Source organism: Suricata suricatta, chromosome 16, assembly GCF_006229205.1.
Source record: "Suricata suricatta isolate VVHF042 chromosome 16, meerkat_22Aug2017_6uvM2_HiC, whole genome shotgun sequence".
In the NCBI taxonomy this organism is placed as follows: Eukaryota; Metazoa; Chordata; class Mammalia; order Carnivora; family Herpestidae; genus Suricata; species Suricata suricatta.
Window position 1 is genome coordinate 34440742 of NC_043715.1, and position 21298 is coordinate 34462039.

The window sequence follows — 21298 nt, forward strand, 5'->3', positions numbered from 1 at the left end:
GGGGAGAGGGAGAAGTAGGAAGGAAGGAAAGTTGAGGAAAGTGGAGAATGACTGTTAAAGGCTACAGAGTTTCCTTTGGGGATGATGAAAATGTCTAAAATGAATCATGGTGACTAGGTTAATTGGATAGTATTAATTATATCTCAGTAAGTCTTCAAGTAAAAAAAATAAATGCTCAATAAATGATAGTCATTATTGTTCTTGAGAAAAAAAGATGACTCAAGGAAAAGAAATCTTAACTCTGATTCCTACTCATAGATAGACTTATAAAGATAAATTATCTATTAAAAGAAAGGGAGGTGGGAACACGGTGGCCTAGACTCAATTTTCCCTCCTGCTCTTAATATAACTATTTACCCTGATAATAATTCAACAGATAACGATGAAAGGACTCTGGGAGCTGGAAAGCAGCAGACTGGACTGGCTAAGAACTTCAGGACTTGAGGCAATACGGTCAGATGGCTGAGATCCCACGTATGCTGGACTAAGCACCAGAGAGGCCTGCGACCTAACACAACCAACAGACAGGAACAAAAAAATAAACACACACACAAAAAATAAAAGTCTATTCGCTCTGGCTACAAGACTCAGAAACAGGAGGCACAACAGAGACTGAGTGGGGAGACTCAACCCCAGCTCTTCAATTGAGCTCCCAGGTCGTTGGCCAATTTGTGTTTTTCAGCAGGAGTTTCAGAGCTGCGGTGGGCCCGCCTACCCTGTGCTTCACACCAGGGCCCTGGGGGGCCTGTATGGCTGTGGCATCAACAAAGTCGCCCCAGTGAACTGTCCTGATACCTGCTCTGTACATCGGACTTCCGGGGACATCCAATCCACCTGCGGTGGCAGCAGCAAAGCTCCGAGAGCCATGTCCACCCCCACTGCAGACCCAGGGCACCAGCACATGGTCTGATCTGCCTGCAGCGGCGGCTTCACAACAGGGACAAGCCTACCCAAGCCTGTTCCAGCTCTGGGGGACCGGTAACTGGGCTGATCCAGGCCCATCAGCTGAGCTTGGTGTCTCCTAGTCTTCCACTCAGTGGCCAGGGAGAAATGGCGTATTACCTACAAAAACACAAATCTGAACTGATAAAGGATACATCAACTGAGAGTAGGGGGCCAAAGACAGTGGCACAACGGTTCTCAGTGTTAAAAGAAAACAACTGTCAATCAAAAATTCCGGGTCGAACCAAAGTCTCCTTTAGGAATGAGGGGGAAATAAAGACATTATCAGACAAAAGAAAATTAAGAATTATGTTGCTAGCAGACCTACTCATAAATATTGTCTAACAAACAGCTATTAGGGGCACCTGCGTGGCTCAGTTGGTTGAGTGTCTGACTTCAGTTTAGGTCCTATTCTTGCAGTCTGTGATTTTAAGCCCCATATTTGACTCACTGCTATCAGCACAGAGCCCACTTCAGACCCTCTGCCCCCCTCTCTCTGCCCCTCCCCTGCTTGCACTCTCTCAAAAAGAAATAAGACATTAAAATTTTTAAAAATTTAAAAAAGCTATTACACAGAAAGAAAATAGTAATAGAAGAAGGCTAAGACATTCATAAAGGAAACAGTGGAATAGTAAAAGTTCAGATAAGCACAATAGACTTTTACCTCAGGAACATATTCAATCAAATTTTATGGTTGAAGCAAAACTTTTCACACAATCTGATATGCTGCTCAAATGCAAAGAATATACTTTAAAAAGTAAAAAAGGAAAGAAAACTAAATGGAAGTGAGGTTTTTACACTCAAACAAAAATATTGATACTCGTAGGACTTTTGCTAACTATGTATATGGTAATTCCTGGAAGAACCAGTAAGAAAATTTAAGAAATCAATATACTAAAAGACATTATAAATAAATCAAAATGGAATTCTAAAAAAAATTCAAATAACCCACAAGATGTCCTTCAATGGGTGAATGGCTGAACTGTGGTATGGTCACTCAGCAATACACAGAACCAACTTGATAGACTGCAACTCTCTCTGGAGTGAAGAAAGACAGTCTGAAAGGTACTATACCATTCAGTTCCATTTATATAACATTTGTGAAATGATGAAACTATAAAATGGAGAAATGAGTGATTGCCTGGGCTTAAGGAGGGCAGTGAGGGAGTGGGTGTGGTTAGGAAAGGGTAACACAAGGAAGTGTTAGGACGGTATGACTTTTTAATATCTTGACTCTAGCTATGTAATAAAAATGGATATAGCTCTATGCACACAAACACAAATGAGTGAACATACATAACAAAATGTGAATGAGCTCTATGAATTGTATCAATGTTAATTTTCTGGTTTTCATATTACACTATAGTTATATATAAGATGTTAACATTGTGGAATGGTAGTAAGTGTTCCCAGACCCTCTCTGGACATTTCTCTGCAATTTCTTGTGCATATATACTTATTACAAAATTAAAAGTTAAAAACATTTATTAAATTAACACCTCAAAATTTTTGATTCCTCAAATTTCTAATAATTGTGATAATAATTTAAAAAACCAGGAATCTATGAAAATAATAATCAGAGAACAAAGATGAGCTATTAGATATTTTAAAAAGACTTAAAAGAATTCAGCAGAACAGCTGGAACAAAAAGTTGAGGAAGAATCTCTGAAAATAGAGAAAAAAAATCCAAAAACCAAACCAAACAAAAACCCAAAGAAATAGAAACATTTGGATAAAAGGTAAGAGATTCAGGGGACCATTCCTATAGGACTAGGATCTGACTAATAAAAGAGCCCTAACAGGAAAAAAAAATAGAACAAGTAAAGAAATAATTTAAGAAGATCCCCCACAGCTGAATAAAGTCACAAATTGAAAGGGCCCAAGTGCAAAGCAGAACAAATGAAAACAAGACCCACAGAAAAACAGGCTCCCATGGAACACCAAAAATAAAGACACGTTTCCAAAGGATATGATGCCAAAAATGTAGTTTTATTACAATGTTTAGAGTAATAAAGGTGATACATAAAAGAATTAAAAATAACTGCTAAATATTAGAAGAGCAAGATGGAAAGGAGGTTGAGGTATGCAAACGACCTTTCAAAACAGAGAAACAAGAGAAACTGTGCAAGGCAAAATATCAAGCAAAAAGAGTTACAAATACATTATTCAGATATGTATATCTGGAGATAGACGTGAAAACAGATATGGCTCTTAAACAAACACTTTTCTGGAGACGAGGATGGGGCAGAATGGCTAATATTCCCAATTCAATGTTACACAACTGCACTGTAATCTCAACTGCATTATTTCACTTTTCAAAATATGCATTTATACAATTTTTATACATATTCCAAAAAAAGCACTGTCTGGGGCTTGAATTTTAAGGATTCTGACTGAAAAGAGGCCATTTTCAGTTGGGGTGAAGGTTGCACTGAGGGTAGAGTGGGTGAGGGCAGGATGTTATATTAGATCAGCAAGTCTGCCTAGACTGTAACACAGGAGGGTTGGGAGAAATGTGGAGAATCTTCAAGATACAGGTGAAAAACAAGGAACTGAGGTGCTGTGTAGGGCCTCAAATGTCAGGATATGGAGTTTAAAATCTATCCTGAGGAGAATAGGGAGTCATGGAAGGTTTTATGCAGGAAACTCCACTAACAGACCCAGGTGTTATGAGATCATGCATTCTCAAGCACAGAGAATAAACAGACTGGAGACAGAGATTATGAAAACCATGCCACTGAGCAGTAATGAAGTCTAAGCAGTACATGGCAGTGGAGATGATAAGAAGAGACCAATATGAATGACATGGTGAAGGCAGAGACAATGTAAGAACCATCTGGATGGAAGAGCTACTGGCGTGAGAAGGGACTACTGAAGGCAATGTCCTTACCCAAGACAATGACTATGGAAAGGAGGGCAGATGTGAAGAGAGAAGATAACACATTTGGCCTTAGAAATGTGATTTTGCTCATCATTACTTGTCATCAGGGAAATGCAAATCAAAACTACAATGAGATATCACCTCATACCTGTCAGAATGGCTAAAATCAAAAACATAAGGAACAACAGGAGTCATGTTTCTGCACATGAGGATGTGCAGAAAAAGGAACACTCATACTCTCTTGGTGGGAATGAAACTGGTATAGTCATGGTTTGGAGGTTTCTCAAAAAGTTAAAAATAGAACTACCTTATGATCAGCAATCACACTACTGGCTATTTACCCAAAAATACAAAAATACTAATTCAAAGGGACACATGCATCCCTATAAAGCAGCATTATTTACAATAGCCAAATTATGGAAGTAGCCCAAGTGTCCACTGCCTGATGAATGGATAAAGATGTATTCGATATAGACACAATGGAGTATTATTTAGCCATAACACATGGATGGAGCTAGAGAGTACAATGCTAAGTGAAATAAGTCAGACAAAGACAAATACCATATGATTTCATTCATATGTGGAATTTAAGAAACAAAACAAACACGCAAAGAAAAAAAAATGAGAGCAAGAGAGAGAGTCAAAGCAAGAAACAGACTCTTAACTGTAGAGAACAATCTGATGGTTACCAGAAGGGAGGGTGGGGGGACGGGTTAAATAGGTAAAGGATATTAAGGAGGGCACTTGTGGTGAGCACTGGGTGTTGTATGGAAGTGTTGAATCACTGTATTGGACCCCTGAAGCTAATATAACATTGTATGTTAACTAATTAGAATTAAAATAAAAACTTAAAAAATTTTTAATTCATAAAAAACGAAATGTGTTTATTTTTTAAACAACTTTATTGACATACAAAAAGCTGTAGATATTTAATGTATACAACTGGATGAGTTGGAAATAAGTATCCATCCAGAAATACTGGGTTTTAAATACTAGATCTGTGTGGAGAGATGATCATCAAGTAGTTGGAAATTCAAGTTTACATATTAGGAAAGAGGCTACAATTAGAGATATAAAATTAGAGGCATCTGCATGAGAAGTCCACTATTTCCCATGACACACCTTCCTCCCATACATACTGCAACCACACTCAAACAATCAAGTTAAATACTGACTACTGTCTATGTAACAGGTGTTACGATATTATGACGATACTGAAGTACAAAAATAAATTAAACATGGTCTCTGATATGTGGGAACTTACATTCTAAGGTCTCCAAATGGTGGGATTTCTTTTGGGAGGGGCTGTCAAAATCTCACACTACTATAAAGTATATTTGCTATTGTTTACAATACTTTTCTTTCTATTCCTCTAAACTTACTTATAAAGAGGATTTGTTTTATTCTCTAAATAAACAGCAAGAGAAAACAGTAATTTCTGACTAGTAAGAGTAGTGGGGAAGGTCATCCCAGATAATACCATGTTTTTCCAACTCCATTTTTTAAAGTTTATTTACTTATCTTGAGAGAGAGAGAAGGAGAGCAGGGAAGGGGCAGAGAGATAGGGAGAGACAGAGAAAGACAGGGCTAGAATCCACAAACCATGAGATAATGACCTGAGCCAAAATCAAGACTCAGATGCTTAACCAATGGAGTCACCCAGGTGCCTCTCCAACCCCAGTCTTAAACCCAGGTATAAAAGTATTTCCCTTTTCATGAAATTAGTTTGCTATGGGTATTTCTATGAAAATCAACAGCTCTCAATTTAGTCCTCAATGTTTTAGGTTTGTAATTTGCTAACAGCCCTATGTACACTTGAAGAAGTGGACAATTCTACAGTTCTGACACATTCCTGGGTTTCTGGATTCTGGAAACTTCCCTCTGCCATAACCTTTCTATGAAGGAAATGAGTTGATTCAGCAATCCTGGGCTGTTCAAATTCTGAACATTCCTAAGAAAGGTATATTTGAAGGCTGGCTCCTTGGAATGTCTGTCAGAGAAGAGTGTTTTTTGCATGCTTAATTAAGGCACTGGGCCATCCTGTACCAGGCTGTCCAGATGGTTTATGCTAACAATGTGATTTATGGGGAACATCGGTTTTTTTCCCTGGGGAGCAAGGCCAATCCTGCAGGTTCTACACACCTACATGATTGACTCAATAAAAACTGGACACTCAAGCTTAAGCAAGTGTTGGCTGGCAACACTTTGCAACTTTTACACATTGTTGCTGGGTAACTGTGTCTCACATAAGTCCACTGGTAATGGACAAGGGAAGCTTGTGACTCATTTCCTCTCGAGACTTGCCTTGTGTGCCTCTGCTGATTTTATCCCGTCTCCCTTCACTGTAATAAACCATAAGTGTAAGTATCACCGCTTCTGAGTCCTGTGAGTTCATCTAGTGAATCACTGAGGCAAAGGATAAATGGGGATCCTTCAAAGTCAGGGATTTCTCTCACTTTCAGAAACTGTCTGAATTCTACTACTCTCTCTCTACTTTTTTCATCATTTGGCAAGCTTGAAACACCTAGTCAATCCCTGCAGTTGCCAAGTCTTGCCTGGTCAATAGTGACCAAGGGGTCTCTGACATCTTCTTAGCAGAGGGCTACGTCTGACCTCTATTTCATCAGTCCGTGCCACCCAGTCCCAGCAACAGATGAGGTCATGCCTGGTCTTGGCTACTGCTTAAATGCCTGAGAAAATGGCAAAGGTGCCTAAACATTTTATATTTTATTAAAAAAAAATTTTTAATGTTTATTTTTGAGAGAGACAGAAAGCATGAAAGGGAAAGGGCCAGAAAGATGGAGACAGAGGATCTAAAGCAGGCTCTGCAGTGAGCAAAGAGCTTGACGTGGGGCTTGAACTCACAAACCATGAGATCATGACCTGAGCTGAAATCAAAAGTTGCCACCGTGGTGTACCGGCACCTCACCATTTTATATATCACGAAGCTCAACCAGGGTGGAGTATGATGGCTGCCAGAAATTTTCTACTGTCAATCCTTGCACCATCTCCTTCTCAGAGACTGTACCCAACTCTGCACAGGTGTAATCCCATGCAGCTGCAGGAGAGAAGCCCTTGTCCTAATCCTATAGCAAGTCTTGTACGTAGACATGTGGCTCTGTCTGGGAGGCATGGCACAGATACTTTAGTAGCAGCGTTAGAAAATAGCTCCAGTATAAAAAAGAGCAAGTTCTCCATAAATCCACTCTCATTCACTTGTACTCTGATAAGCTTTCTTCAGTGGGAAAGAAAGAGGTAGACGTATACAGTATGTCAAAAATTACATATAATCCACAGCCTTCATTATATGTATCAAGCATGAAATAACTGTTCAAATTGTTGATTTTGTTAGCTATGTGATTTTATGCTCCCTGGCTCCTGTCCCCACTACTCAAAACTGTGATCTATTACTTTATTTTCTAAGAAAAGACTTTGAGATTTCATTACCAGAGAGAAGTGGGTCACACATGTGAAATGCTATGTAAATGTAAATGCTAGTCTTAAAATGGCTCGGAGTCACAGCACTGCATAATATGAAGTTAAATGTATTCCCTACTTTACCATTTCTTCAAGTGAAATCGTATATCTCAAATCTGTACAGAATGTATACTTGTAAGGTACTGACATGAGTGGTAATGAAGATAATGGCCAACTCATCACCTTACAAAGGAGTCAATCGGGCAGTGAAAAACTTCTGACATATATTAACAGAAGGATTTTATGTTCTTGAGAAAATCTTAACATTTAGTTACAAGTCTCCCAAATAGCTTCTTATCTATAAGCCATTCAGAGTAATTATATGTTTTGTTGAAGACCAGCAAAAGAATCAGAGAAATAGTGTGACAGAGCATGTAATGGGCCTGGCTGGCTCTCCCTTTCCCTCATTAAAACAAGCATTTGTGTGTGTGTGTGTGTGTGTGTGTGTGTGTGTGTGTGTGATATGTATATGCATGTTTTTTAAAATAAAAGGAGCATTTTTGATTTCATAAGCATATCTTCTGGAAGTGCTGATGCTATTCTTATTAAATAAATGTTAACTGCTTAGAATCCCAGGCACACACTCAGGTTCATTCCCTCTCTCCTCAGGCAGTTTCCATAATCTACAACATTTTCATTTTAACAGTCCTCATTACTGGTATCATTTAATACTTGAGGGTTTGCTCAAATCAACATCAATCTTGCTGATCCTGCAAACACTTATTTTGTTGACACAACACAGTCTGAATCCATAGCTACTAAATGTAAAAAAATTTAAATTATTCCTTCACCCAACATGTCACCAAGCACTAAGAACAACTCTGTCAGTCTCTCAGTGCTGTCACAGAGACACAGCAATGGAGAGACTTTAAGCGCAGGGCCTTTCATGGGACCCTACTTCCTTCAATAAAATGCCATCTCATCTGTCCCCTTGCCTACCCATATATCCTGCATCCTCCCCAAAAGATATTTATCACCTTAAAGCCAACCACCATGAAGTTGAAAGTGTTTGCCTAGAAGACATCTTATTGGACACATTTGACTCATATTTCTTCATTAACAAATAATCCTTTACCACAAGTAAATCTTAAATAACCAGAAGAGGGAAAAACTTTGCTCTCTAAAAAAAAGCAATAAAAAACCCATTCAGAATAAAAATTTTTAATTTTTAAAAGTCTTTACACGAGTCTAAAGTCTTAAGACAGTGGATGAAACTGAGAAAACTAAATCAAATGCAAGAAGAAGGAAGCAAATAATAAATAAAGAAAAAAATATCCTTACTTGATTGGAAAACCTCATGCTCACGTTACGTTGATTCTGTAGTGGGATATAGCGCTGGACAGGATCAATGTCTTTAGGACTGATTAATTCGTCAGCTGGAAAAAAAAAGGAAGAAATGACATTAACAAAAATGCATCTGCACAACTCTATAAACCAACTAGACCTAATGACTATAGAACACCCAACAAGAGCAGAATATATATTCCTTGATGCACATAGAACAATCTTCAACAGATTTAAATAATTAAAATTCTACAAAGTATGATTCTGACCACAAAAGACTCAATAAACAGGAAGGAGTTTTAGAAACTCACAAATATATGTAAATTAAATAACACACTATAACCAATGTATCGAAGAAGAAAACAAATGGGAAATAAGAAAATACTGTCTAATACATGTTCTCATGAGATGACTGAAAATGAAGACACAATATGCCAAAACTTATGGATGTAGCTAAAGCAATGCTCAGAGGAAAATTTGGAGCTGTAAGTGCCCATATTAAACAAGGGAGAAAAATTGCAATTCCATAACTTATCTTTCCATCTTAAGACAGTGGATGAAACTGAGAAAACTAAATCAAAAGCAAGAAGAAGGAAGCAAATAATAAAAATTAGAGTGGAAATTAATGAAATAAAATATAGAAAAACAAAAGAGAATATAAATGAACTAAAAGTAGATTCCTGAAAAACTCAAAAGTTGACAAACCTTTAGTTAGTTGGTCAAGAAAAAAGAAAAAAGACTCAAATTACTAAATCAGGAATGGAAGTTAAGAATATCCTTAAGGATTTTAAGAGAATACTATGAACAAATGTATGCCAATAATTTAGATAACCTAGATGGATACGAACAAATTCCTAGAAATATACACATTACAAAAAACTGACTCAAGAAAAAATACAAAATATAATCAGATTTATAACAAGTGACTGAAACCTTCTGGGGAAAACAAAAACAAAAACAAAAAAGCAAAATCCCAGGACCTGATGGCTTCATTGGTGAATTCTACCAGTTAAAGAAGTAAAACCAATCTTTCACAAACTTTTCCAAAATAGTAGGGGAAAACTTCTGAACTCATTCTAAGAGGCCAGTATTACCCTAATAAAAAAATCAAATTCACCACAAGAAAATTATAAATCCTAATCTCTTCTGTATATAGATACAAAAATCCCCAACAAAAAAATAGTAGCAAACTAAATCCATTAATATGTAAAAAAGATTACACACCATGACCAAGTGAGAGATTTATCCCACAAGTAGAAGGATGACTTAATCTCCCCAAGTCAATTAGTGTAGTGATACAGTATCAACAGAATAAAGGACAAAATAAAAAACTACAAAATCTCAGAAGACATAGAAAACACATTTGACAAAATTCAACATTCTTTCATGATAAAAAACATTCCGCAAACTAGGATAGAATGGAACTTCCTTGACCTGATAAAGGGAACCTATAAAAACCCCATGGCTAACATCGGACTGAATGGTTTGCCCCAAAGATCAGGAATAAGACATTGATGTCAACTCCTGTCACTTCTATTCAACAGTGTACTGGAGGTTATAGCCAGAAAAGTCAGGCAAGAAAAAAAATAAAAGGCATCCAGACTGAAAGGAAGAATCTAAAGTAACTAAGATAATGTGGTGCTAGGGCACCTGGGTGACTGAGTTGGTTCAGTGACCCAAATCCTGATTTCAGCTCAGGTCGTGATCTCAGGGCTGGTGAGATTGTGTTGGGCTCTGTGTTGACAGCACAGTGCCTACGTGGGATTCTCTCTCTTTAAAAATAAATAAATATTTCAATTATTATTATTATTTTGATTTTATTTGAGAGAGAGAGAGCATGAGTGGGGGAAAGGGACATGGGGGGGAGGGAGGGAGAGGGAGAGGGAGAGGGAGAGGGAGAGGGAGAGGGAGAGGGAGAGAGAGAGAGAGAGAGAGAGAGAGAGAGAGAGAGAGAGAGAGAGAGAATCTTAAGCAGGATCCACACTCAGCACACAGCCCAACGTAGGGCTTGATCTCACGACCCTGAGATCATGACCTGAGCTGATATCAGGAGTCGGACGCTTAACCAACTGAGCCACCCAGGTGCTGCATAAACAAATAAACATTTAAAAAAAAGTTTTTAGAAAAGGATAATGTGGTGCTAGTATAAAGACAGATTAATGGAAAAGAAGTGAAAGTGTAGAAATAAATCCTTACATTTACGGTCCACTGAATTTTGATAAGCATGCCAAAACAATTCAATGGGGGAAAAGAATAGGCTTTTTTCACAGTGCTGGGACAACTGGGTATTTACATGCAAAAGAATAAAGTTGGACTTCTTCCTCAAACCGTCTGTAAAGCTTAACTCAAAATAGATAAGACCTAATATTATAAAACTGTTAAAAGAAAATAAAAGAGTAAACTTTTGTGACTTTGGATTAGACAAAACTACAAAATCAAAACATAAGTGACAAAAGAAAAAATGAGATAAACTGAACTTTGTCAAATTATAACTTTTGGACCTCAAAAGACACCATCAAAAACGTGAAATGACAACTCACAGAATGGGAGAAAATATTTACAAATAGCATATCTTGTAAGGGACCTCTGTCTCGAGTATATTAAAAAAAACCTCTTATGACTCAATAATAAAAAGACAACACGATTTAAAAATGGCCATGGTATCTGAATAGACATTTCTCCAAAGAAGATATATAAATTGCCAATAAGCATATAAAAAGATGCTCAACAACATTAGTCATTTGGGAAATGCTTATCAAAATCACAATGAGATACTATTACATACCCATTAGGATGGCTACTGCCAAAAAAAAAAAAAACCCAAGAACAAGGATTGGAAAGCATTTAGAGAAATTAGAACCCTCACACATTGCTGGATGGAATGCATATTGGTACAGTTGGAAATCACTCTGGAATTGCTCAAAATGTTAAACACAGAGTCTCCATATGACTCAGCAGTTCTACCCCTAGGTACATACCTAAGAGAAATGAAAACATATGTCAAACAATAACTTGTATATGAAAGTTCATAGCAGCATAATGATAAAAGCAAAAAAAAAAAAAAAAAAGCAGAAATAATACAAATGTCCACGACTGGAGGAACAGAAAAATCAAATGTGGTATATACATACAATGGAATGTTATTTGGCTGGAAAAAAGAATTAAGTAGCTGATACATGAGTGAATCTTGAAGACCATATGATTCAAGGTATATGAAATGTCCAGAATAGGCAAACACACAAGGATAAAATGCACATTAATGAGTGTCCAGTGCTGGGGAAAGGGTGAAATGATTAGAGTTAAGTGGAGAGTGACTGGGTAAGAGGTTTTTTGAGGGGTGATATAAATATTGTAAAATTGATTGTGGTGATGGTTGTACAACTCTGAATATACCAAAAATCCAATGAATTGTAAACCTGGAATAGGTTAAGATATACTATGTAAATTATACCTAAATAAAGCTGTTTTGAAAAGGATATATTTGCATTCTCTCAAGAAAGGAAACCTGTTCATAAAGGGGAATCTGTTTCCTGATACTAAATTCTAAGAGAGATCTGAGACAAGGAAGGCATTTTTCATGGGGCTAACCAGCATGAAAGCAATGTCTTCACCTGCTTTTGTAGTAAACATGGAAGCACGTTTTATGTGGTAGCCCCTTGTGGCAACTTTCGATAATACGAAAGGCAATTTAGAGAGTTTGGAAGGGGAGGGTGTGGAGAAGATACTCTGAGTCAGTGGTTCTCTGCTACCTGCTGTTGCCACACAGCTCAGAGTCAGCAGCAGAGGCTCAGTGTAGCAGGGATTCTCCTTGGATGTGAAGAGGACTACGCTGGGGAAGGGGGGTGAGAACAAAACCTTGAAATGTAATACTGTGTAACGGCGCTGGAGTGCAAGTTGATAGTATCTATGCAAATTTACAGTCGCATACTCTGTCCCAGCAACTGCAAACCTGTAAGCTTACCTTAGTTACACTCAGACATATAAAGGTTAACTGAATAATAATGTAAAAAAAAAAGAATTTAACTTCCCCCAAAGTAAATCAGAATACTGTATTTTTGCTGTATTCAAGCTATGAAAATGTGCTCATTTTGTATTTGATCTTCAGTTCTATACTGATTACATAAAAATGACACCATGCTGAGTTGTCTTTAAATTCACCCATGTATAATATTTAATTTGAAAATTACACCTCATTTTCCATAGCTTTTTAGGTACTTCTTTTAGTCAGTGAATAATTCTGAAAAACGGAGCAGAGAGTCAACCACAAAAACAATTGTACATTTCCTTGCAGCCTTGGTAATGTTTCTCATTATATAGGTTTTTCTATTCCGGGGTAACTTCAGGGCATATATTCAATGTTATCACCAAACGTGTTTTTAGTAACTCCTGAATGATGCTTTCAATAACATTACAAGTGATGTTAATGACAGTGTGACAAGAAATAGGAGGGACAGCCATTGCAGTGGCCACATGAGCCACCACAGCCACTGCCACCCCAGCAACAGCAACAGCAGCAAGGCTTACGCGGTGCTCACTATGCAGCTGGTCTTCTTTGAGCCGTTTGTATACATTCATTCATTAGTCCTCACAGCATCCTTATCATTTTACAGATGACCAAGTGGAGGCACTGGGCGGCTAAACAGCTTGCACATGGCAGGTAAGTGTCAGAGCTTAGATTCAAACACAGGCTGTCTGCCTTCTTAGCCCATGCTAATCTTGCCCTATAAGAACACTGACACTATATACAACACAGATGGAAAAGATACCAGGAGGAGAAAACAGTAAACAAATAATTTAGATCTTGATATGTTATATTTTTCCTATTCAAATCAGGAAGCATATCACAGAACATTCTTCTCTCTCTGGAAAAAAAAATACACTTTTGCAAAACTGAAAACAAACCAATATAGGCTTAATTATGGCAAATATCGACATATAATTTCTATTTATTAATATCAGTGGGGCTCATGATGCAGGGTTGATTAGTACAGTGATATTCTAAATAGCACCAAATTATTTCCCTATCTCATTTGTCTGATCATTGGGATGTGAAAAAATTTTCACTACCAACAAGCATTAATTAATTAATGTTTCACTGTCTTTCCACAGAAATGAAACTCTATCTTTATTATTTTGTTATTTATAAATGATGACAGAAAAATGAAGAAATCTTATAACCTTGGAAAGCATAAATACTAATCTATTAAAATTGATATGAATCAAATAGTTAGCCACATCCCTTGATAAAGCTTATTTCCATTTGTACTGCACCTGTATATCTAGCTTAATGTTCCAACTTACATCATGTGCTCGTCATGTGCTTACATCATGTGCTTAGCCCGCAGGCTGATGCTTCTTATTCATGGCTATACCCCACTTTCTCACAGAACACCTTCCATATAATAGGCAGTCAGGAGACTTATTAAACAAAATAATACATTGGTGGGTTAACAAATTCTGAAACATCAATTGCTGTAATCACTGTTTTAATTTCCATAATGGGAAAAGTGACTAATGCCTTAAAAAGGTCAGGTTAAGAGACATATTTTTTTCACTGCATTGCTTTTTATCATCCAAGAGGCAAAATCAGAATTCCTCACTGCCGATTCTATGGCACTGACTTTGTGGTGAAAAAGGACAAGCTTGAAAGAACTTGTGCCTGATCAACTACAAAATATTTAAAATGAAAATAAGAGAATAAGGATAAAAGAGCAATGGCTTTCTATATTTCATAGTACAGTACGAAACCTCGCAGATAAACAAGCATTTCTATAAATAAGGACAGCCATCTTAAACCTTTATAGGACAGATTAGGTTCATTAATATTTGTATTTTTTATGCACAGAAATTTTATGAAATATACCCTGGGTTTACTTCAATCACTCTTGAGGGTAAAAAGAAAATATCAAGAAGAATTTTTATTTTTTAATAAGATGACAATTCAAAGAAAATTTAACAGAGCAAGTAATTTTTTTATCATGACACCAAAATTACATAGGACACACTAAAATAGGCTCAGCAGATAATTTATGGGGGAAAATTATGTGCTTCAAAGCCTGATTCTCAGCTGCAGTGACACATATTAGTAGCACATGTAGTAAGAAATAAGCTAGAGAGAAAAAGAAAATGTAGAACCTCAACCTCATACATTATACCAAAAAAATTCCAAACTTACCAATGTTTTTAACTCACTTAACTAATAGGGATGGACTACCTAAAATTAAATGTTAAATTCCATGGTCAGAATTAAATTGAAAAACAATGACAGATCTAATTATATAAAAATTTCAAATTTCATTCATCAAAAAACAGTGCAAAGTTCATTGGCAAACAAACTAGGAAAATACCAGAGAGGATTAGTATTCCTAATATGTAAAACATTCATGCAGACTGTGAAGAAAGACCATAAAATTAAGGTTAAATGGGCAAAGCAAACTGGACAATTCACAGAGGAAAAGAAATGACTAAGAAAGACGTCTTTAACAATAAGCATGTAAATGAAAACAGGATACAAACTAAGTTAGCAAGGTTTTTATTTTTAATGAGCATATTTAATGCCACAAAGGTTACAGGTGACACAATCATCCTGCAGACTCCTGAATAAATCAGTAAAGTCCCAGTCGTGGGCTATGTGACCTTGGGTGAGTTGCTAAACCTCTTCTGAGCCTCAGTTATGATATACAGTATCCATCTCATAGAGAAGCTAGGAATAATACTTGTAATAATACTCAGGATAATACTTGAAAAGGGCAGAGCACAGAATCAGACACATTTTAAGGCAAGTATTATTAGCATTTCTGGGAAACAGTCTGACAGTATATATGCAGTCTTCTCAGACTCTAGGCATTACTGCTTTTATACTCAATTTTACTAATATATTTTAAGGGTGGGATCATAAATTTTTATATAAGTTTTCTAGCCCTCATAGCAATTCAACTAAAAATTTTAGTTTTAAGAAAGCCAGAGATTTATACAATAAGCTACAGGAAGAAAATTTCCTTGGGTGAAGCTTGTAAAGTAATACTGTATTACAGGTGCTCTCAAGATGTTTATAACGCCTGCTGCACCGAAATCCCACATAAGGGCAGTAGCAATCACACAGATACCATGAAAAAGGTAACAGAAGTGCACAGAAATCGATGTCTTACTGCTTAAAGTTTCCTGAAGTGTAACAGCTGGAAAATCTCTTAGCAGCCACAATGTAGAAAGATATCTGTATACTCTTATCTGTTCTTTTTATCTTTAACTGATCAATAACAAAACCATGTGCTATATTGAGTAAGGAACCAATTGCATTTGAAGTCAAGAGACCAATGAAAGTCAAGACCTCCCTGTTTCTTATGTCCTCATGTACACTAGGGGGCACTTGATCACTAACTTGAACTTTAAAAAAGCATTAGATTTCCAGGCTTAATCAGAGGCTTTTATATCTGATGTCAAACAAATACCATGAATAAAATCAAATGAAACTTACCTTAGTTACACTAGGATTAGGAAATAGTGTATCAGAATAATTAGGCTGCCCTCAGAGAGACAGAAATATTTCCTAGGTTGTCACATTGGATTCTTGCTATAGAGCTACTGGCTATCAGTGACTAGCATACAGTAGTCCTCTACAAATATCAGCTAAATCATGGAGAAGATGAATGGATAAGTAGCAACTAGCGTAACAACATTCCCCTCTTGTGATGTTTTGTGGCTATGGGGTACCCACAAGAAGGGCCCATGAACATCCTGAGTTAATATGAACTATGAAATACATCTTAACAAATACTATCTCTTAAATGGTGGCTGGGAGATGGAAGGAGCATAGAAGGAAGTAAAGGAAGAAGAACCACTGAATTATGTATCTGCTCACAGTAAATGTTTTGTGCATATTTACTCATCAGTTAATCCTTATAACATAAAAATAAACTGATGATCACAGAAGTTAAGAAAATTCTTCAAGTCACATAAGTAGTAAGCAGTAGAAATTATATTCAAATCCTAAACTGTCTAGCTTCTTAAGTTCATGACCCCAAAATTCTTAATCTTTCCTCCACAGTCCAAGAAAAACATGAAGAAAAAAAATGAAGGGAACCTAGGAGAAAAGAAAATGTAGGAAAAAGATGATATATCGGAGAAATAATCTATAAACAAGTGTGTTAGGTGTTAATTATCATTTAAAATATAATTAAAACCTTTTTAATGTTTTATTTATTTTTGAGAGAGAGAGAAACAGCATGAGCAGGGGAGGGTCAGAGAGAGAGGGAGACATAGAATCTGAAGACAGGCTCCAGGCTCTGAGCTAGCTGTCAGCACAGAGCCCGACATGGGGCTCAAACCTATGAACTGTGAGATCATGACCTGAGCCGAAGTTGGATGCTTAACCAACTGAGCACCTAGGTGCCCCTAAAATACAGTTTCTACTGGAAAAATAATTGTATCCAAACAATGACTTACTAAAGAACTTTGGACAGCAAAATTATTAAGTTGGGAACTTTATATATTCATAACATTTTGGATATTTTAAAGTACCTCTAACTCTATTTTACCATGTTCAAAGTCTCTTACTCCTAGGTAATTCAATAACACCCACTTCAAAAAGAAAAAAAACAATCCTTGGTAAAATTCAAGAAACTTTTCATTCATCTGAATATTTTGGGAGTTTATGTGTGTTGGAGAGAAAGTTGTAGTTAATTAAAATTGCTTGATAATTTCAAGCTTCATGAGAAAACACACCTTGTTTTAACTCTTGATATTTATTTATTTATAAAGGATTTTTAAAATGTTTATTTGTTTTGAGAGAGACAGAGAGAGCATGGGGGGGGGGCAGAGAGAGGGAGAGAGACAATTTCAAGCAGACTCCACACTTAGCATGGAGCCCACAACCATGGGTACAAGCCCAGAACCACGAGATCATGACTGAGCTGAAATCAAGAGTCAGATGCTTAACCAACTGAGCCATCCAGATGTCCCTTGATATTTATCATTAATTTTTTCAAAGTATGTATCCTAAACAAATTCTTCTATCCACCTTTCTTATGTTTTACATATGTAAAGTTCTAATCTTTAATGATTTGGGATCTTACAGTAGTACCTAAGTGAAGGTCATCATTGTGAATGATGTAACGGTGTAAGGAAAGCTAATTGCTTATGTGTAGAAAAGAAAAGCTGAAGTCTAGAAGTCAGTTTTTTTAAAAGCTAAGCAACTGATATGTTAGTTTCTATTTTTATAAGCACTGAATAAGAAAATATATTAAAGTAATGGCTTTGGGAAGTTTTAGAGTAAAGTTATCATTAACCTTAAGTTATATTTCTCTTATTTTTTAACCTCAAAAAAATTAAATCCAAAGATGATGATTTTCAAGTGACTTTTATGTGATGAATACTTTAAAAAATTTTTTTAATGTTCATTTTTGAGAGAGAGAAAATGACAGAGGTTGAGTGGGGTAGGGGCAGAGAGAGAGGAGACACACTATCCAAAGCAGGCTCCAGGCTCTGAGCTGTCAGTACAGAGCCCAATGTGGGGCTTGAACTCACAAACCATGAGATCATGACCTGAGCTGAAGTCAGACACTCAACAGACTGAGTGACCCAGGCACCCCATATGTGATAAATACTTTTAAAGTTATTTTTCAAAACACTCAAAATGGTACACTGCTTTCTATAGACATGGACAGTTTCTAAACTTCCCAATTTAAATAATTAAAGGTATAGCTAACAATCATTTTATTATAAGACAAGTCAAATGATGTATCTTAAAATGTGTCTTATCTGGTTTAAAAGAAACGTGTTTATAATTTATTTACCTATTTTATAGCGAACACTGATTTCCTAAAAGTCTACATTCTCTAAAGAAAGAAAAAATACTTCAATAATTAATGATTTTCTAAGAACACAGTGGGTCATTGAGGTCTTGGACCAGGAAGCAGCATATTAAGACTTTTTGCTCTAGAAATGGAATGAAAGACACATGGTTTTGTTGAACAATTATTCATTAAGATACACACACACACACACACACACACACACACACATATATATAAGCAAAACATTCTTATTAGATTTCACTAGTTCACTAGATACAAACTGGACTGAATTAGTGAAAGTCATATATTATAGAACATTTTCCAAGATTTACTGCTCTATTATTTTCAGGTAACTCCAATTAACTGCCCACTAAATGCTGTCAAGAAGATAACCAACCAAGCCTCCTTTAATGAATAAATAGGGCTTTGTTAGTAAATGTGGTGTCTGGAATCTTAACAACATCCATAGAGCTTTGATGTTCTCAAGGCAACGATATAATAGTTAAGAGCAACTAAATAATTCAGTTTTCTGAGATCTTATTCATCTAAAGCAGTGAGTTTGTTAACCAGATGACACACAGCTAGGTCAGAGAGCTAATGAACATGGAGCATCTCCTTTGTTCAGCGGGAGAGAAAGTATGTGATCTTAGAGTTTGCAACACACCTTCTGTAGGTTCTCTACTGCCTTTTTAGTAGCTCAGCAGGGAAAATAGAAATTGACTCTTTCTTTGAAGTTTTTCTTCTTTTTAGTCATGAAACAGAGATGAGAAGGCATGGTCTGGACTATTTCTGTTCACAGTGGTCTTAACATAAGAAAATGCTATCTACACTCGAAATCTGTCTACATTTAATACATTTATTTTAGACTAAGGAAGGTCTAATACTTTTTTACTGATTGATACTATTTTCAATCTTTTCCTTTTTAAGAGCCCAATTTGCTCATGTAGAGTACAGTCAATACTGCATTCCCAATTCATTAGCCTTCTCAGTTTTATCTACAGGCTTTGCTCAAATAGCACTCTTTCTAGCACTCAATCCCAGACTCGATAAAGAGCAAAAAACAAGATGATAAAGGTTTAGATCTCAAATCCAATATCCCAACCTCTAGTTTTCAACCTCAGAATCAGAAAAATTTCATCAGACTCTACTGTTATTTCCAAGCTACAGAATATAGAAATTTATGATTCTGATGTTAAAATTCTTGTTCTTAGATAGGTTAACTACTTCTCTACTATAACATGTTTTATTTAGCTATTAGTATCATCAAAAGGCTTCTTTGTATTCATGCTAGTGAGATGGAAACTTGCCAACTTGGCTTAATTTTAAGAAAACTACTTCATGTAAATTTTTTTTCTTTTGAAAAAAATCTAAAAGCAAAACCTGAATAAATAATATCAGCTCCTTATCAAAAAGCTGTCCTCTTAAAAGAAGAAAATTTTTCTACAGGTTCCTAAGTTAGCATTAAGTATATATGGAGACCCAGAATATACAGTTAGGAAACAAGCAAGTTGAAAACAGCATTAAATTAATTTTCTTTTCTTTCGTTAGCTTCTATCTGCTCTTATATATCATTTGTATAAAGCTTGAATTGGAAATCTGAAATATTCTTCCCTAATGGAATATAAAAAAGAAACCAAAGATGATTACTCCTACAACACAAATTTAGCATTTAGAGTAATACTACAAACAACAAAGACAATAACACTACTTCACACAGTAAGCAGTTCTTTTAGTGCAGGTGCATATACTATTTGCAATCAGCCTGTTTCATAATTGATTTGCCATAAAGGAATTCTGACTCTAATATGATAGCCTTTTTGATGGGAATGCTAATAATATTTGAAATTTTAGCAACCAACGATGCAGAAAGATGCATAATAACGCTTTTGTTTGTGTGTTCATTAAATTAGCCTTCACCTCAATGTGTCCAAAGAGTACTTATATTCAGCAGAAGTTTTAGAATAAGCTAAAAAATAATTCTAAAAAAATTATGTCCATTCAGCCTCTAAGCTAACTGAGCAAATTGCCAATGTGTATTTATGAGAAAGAGAAATCTGAGATAACCAATTCCTTCTGGCAAGTGGTTTACTAAAGCTATGACCAAGCATAAAATCAGAATTTTTTTACATTATATAAAAGTAACTCAAAGTTCGCATAGCCACCTGCTAGAAACCTATTCATTATGCTGAATGCAGTACCCTAAGTGGTTAAAATGGTACCCATAACTATTTGACTTTCTTCTCAGAAACTATCATCATTCAGTGAAACAGACATTAGTATACCTTTACCTTCTAAGAAACTCCCCCCAAGACCTCGTAACAGTCTGAAACACCACCCAAATCTAAGGAAAATGTCAGCAAAAAATACTTATTTCTTTTTTGTTAATGTTCATTCATTTATTTTGGAGGGGTGGGGCAGAGAGAGAGGGAGAGACAATCTCAAGCAGGCGGTACTGCGTAGCCCAACATGGAGCGCCCCATCTCACGGACTCTGAGGTCATGACCTGAGCTGAAATCAAGAGTTGGACGCTTCAGCAGCTGAACTACCCAGGTGCCCCGAGACATACTCATTTCTAATAGCTTGATTACAAGGGGAAAAAATGTTCCCAATCTTCTCCACTTACCTAGAAGTTTTGCAATGATATAAAGGGCTTGTCCCCAAAGAAAGAGTTTTCCATCACGGCCACAATTGCTAGGAAATCGCTTCTGACTACCAGGGTTTCTTTTCTCATATTCTACAAAATCAGCTGGCACATAATAGTATTTTGGTATGACAGGATAACCTATGGAGTTTAAAAATAAATAATTGAAATATAAAAATCAGTGTCCTCCTCAAATTTTCCCTTTAAGAAATTGCAATGTTAGAAAACAGAGAGAGATAGGTTGTAAAGGAGGCAACAGATTTGATAAGCTATAGAAAATTG

The 21298-nt window shown here is 36.2% G+C and overlaps 1 protein-coding gene across 7 annotated transcripts in view; it reads right to left on the reverse strand.

Moving 5' to 3' along the window:
- Positions 1 to 21298, reverse strand: part of PHKB (phosphorylase kinase regulatory subunit beta) — a 219041-nt gene that overhangs the window by 69269 nt on the left and 128474 nt on the right. For all 7 annotated transcript variants that reach the window (XR_003903728.1, XM_029925046.1, XM_029925043.1 and 4 more), the window contains 2 exons: positions 20999 to 21157; positions 8582 to 8676 (listed from right to left, as the gene is read on the reverse strand). Coding sequence is in view for 6 of the 7 variants with exons in the window: in XM_029925046.1 (XP_029780906.1) it covers positions 8582 to 8676; positions 20999 to 21157 (254 nt within the window). In the remaining variant the exon portion in view is untranslated. The remainder of the gene's footprint in view (positions 1 to 8581; positions 8677 to 20998; positions 21158 to 21298) is intronic.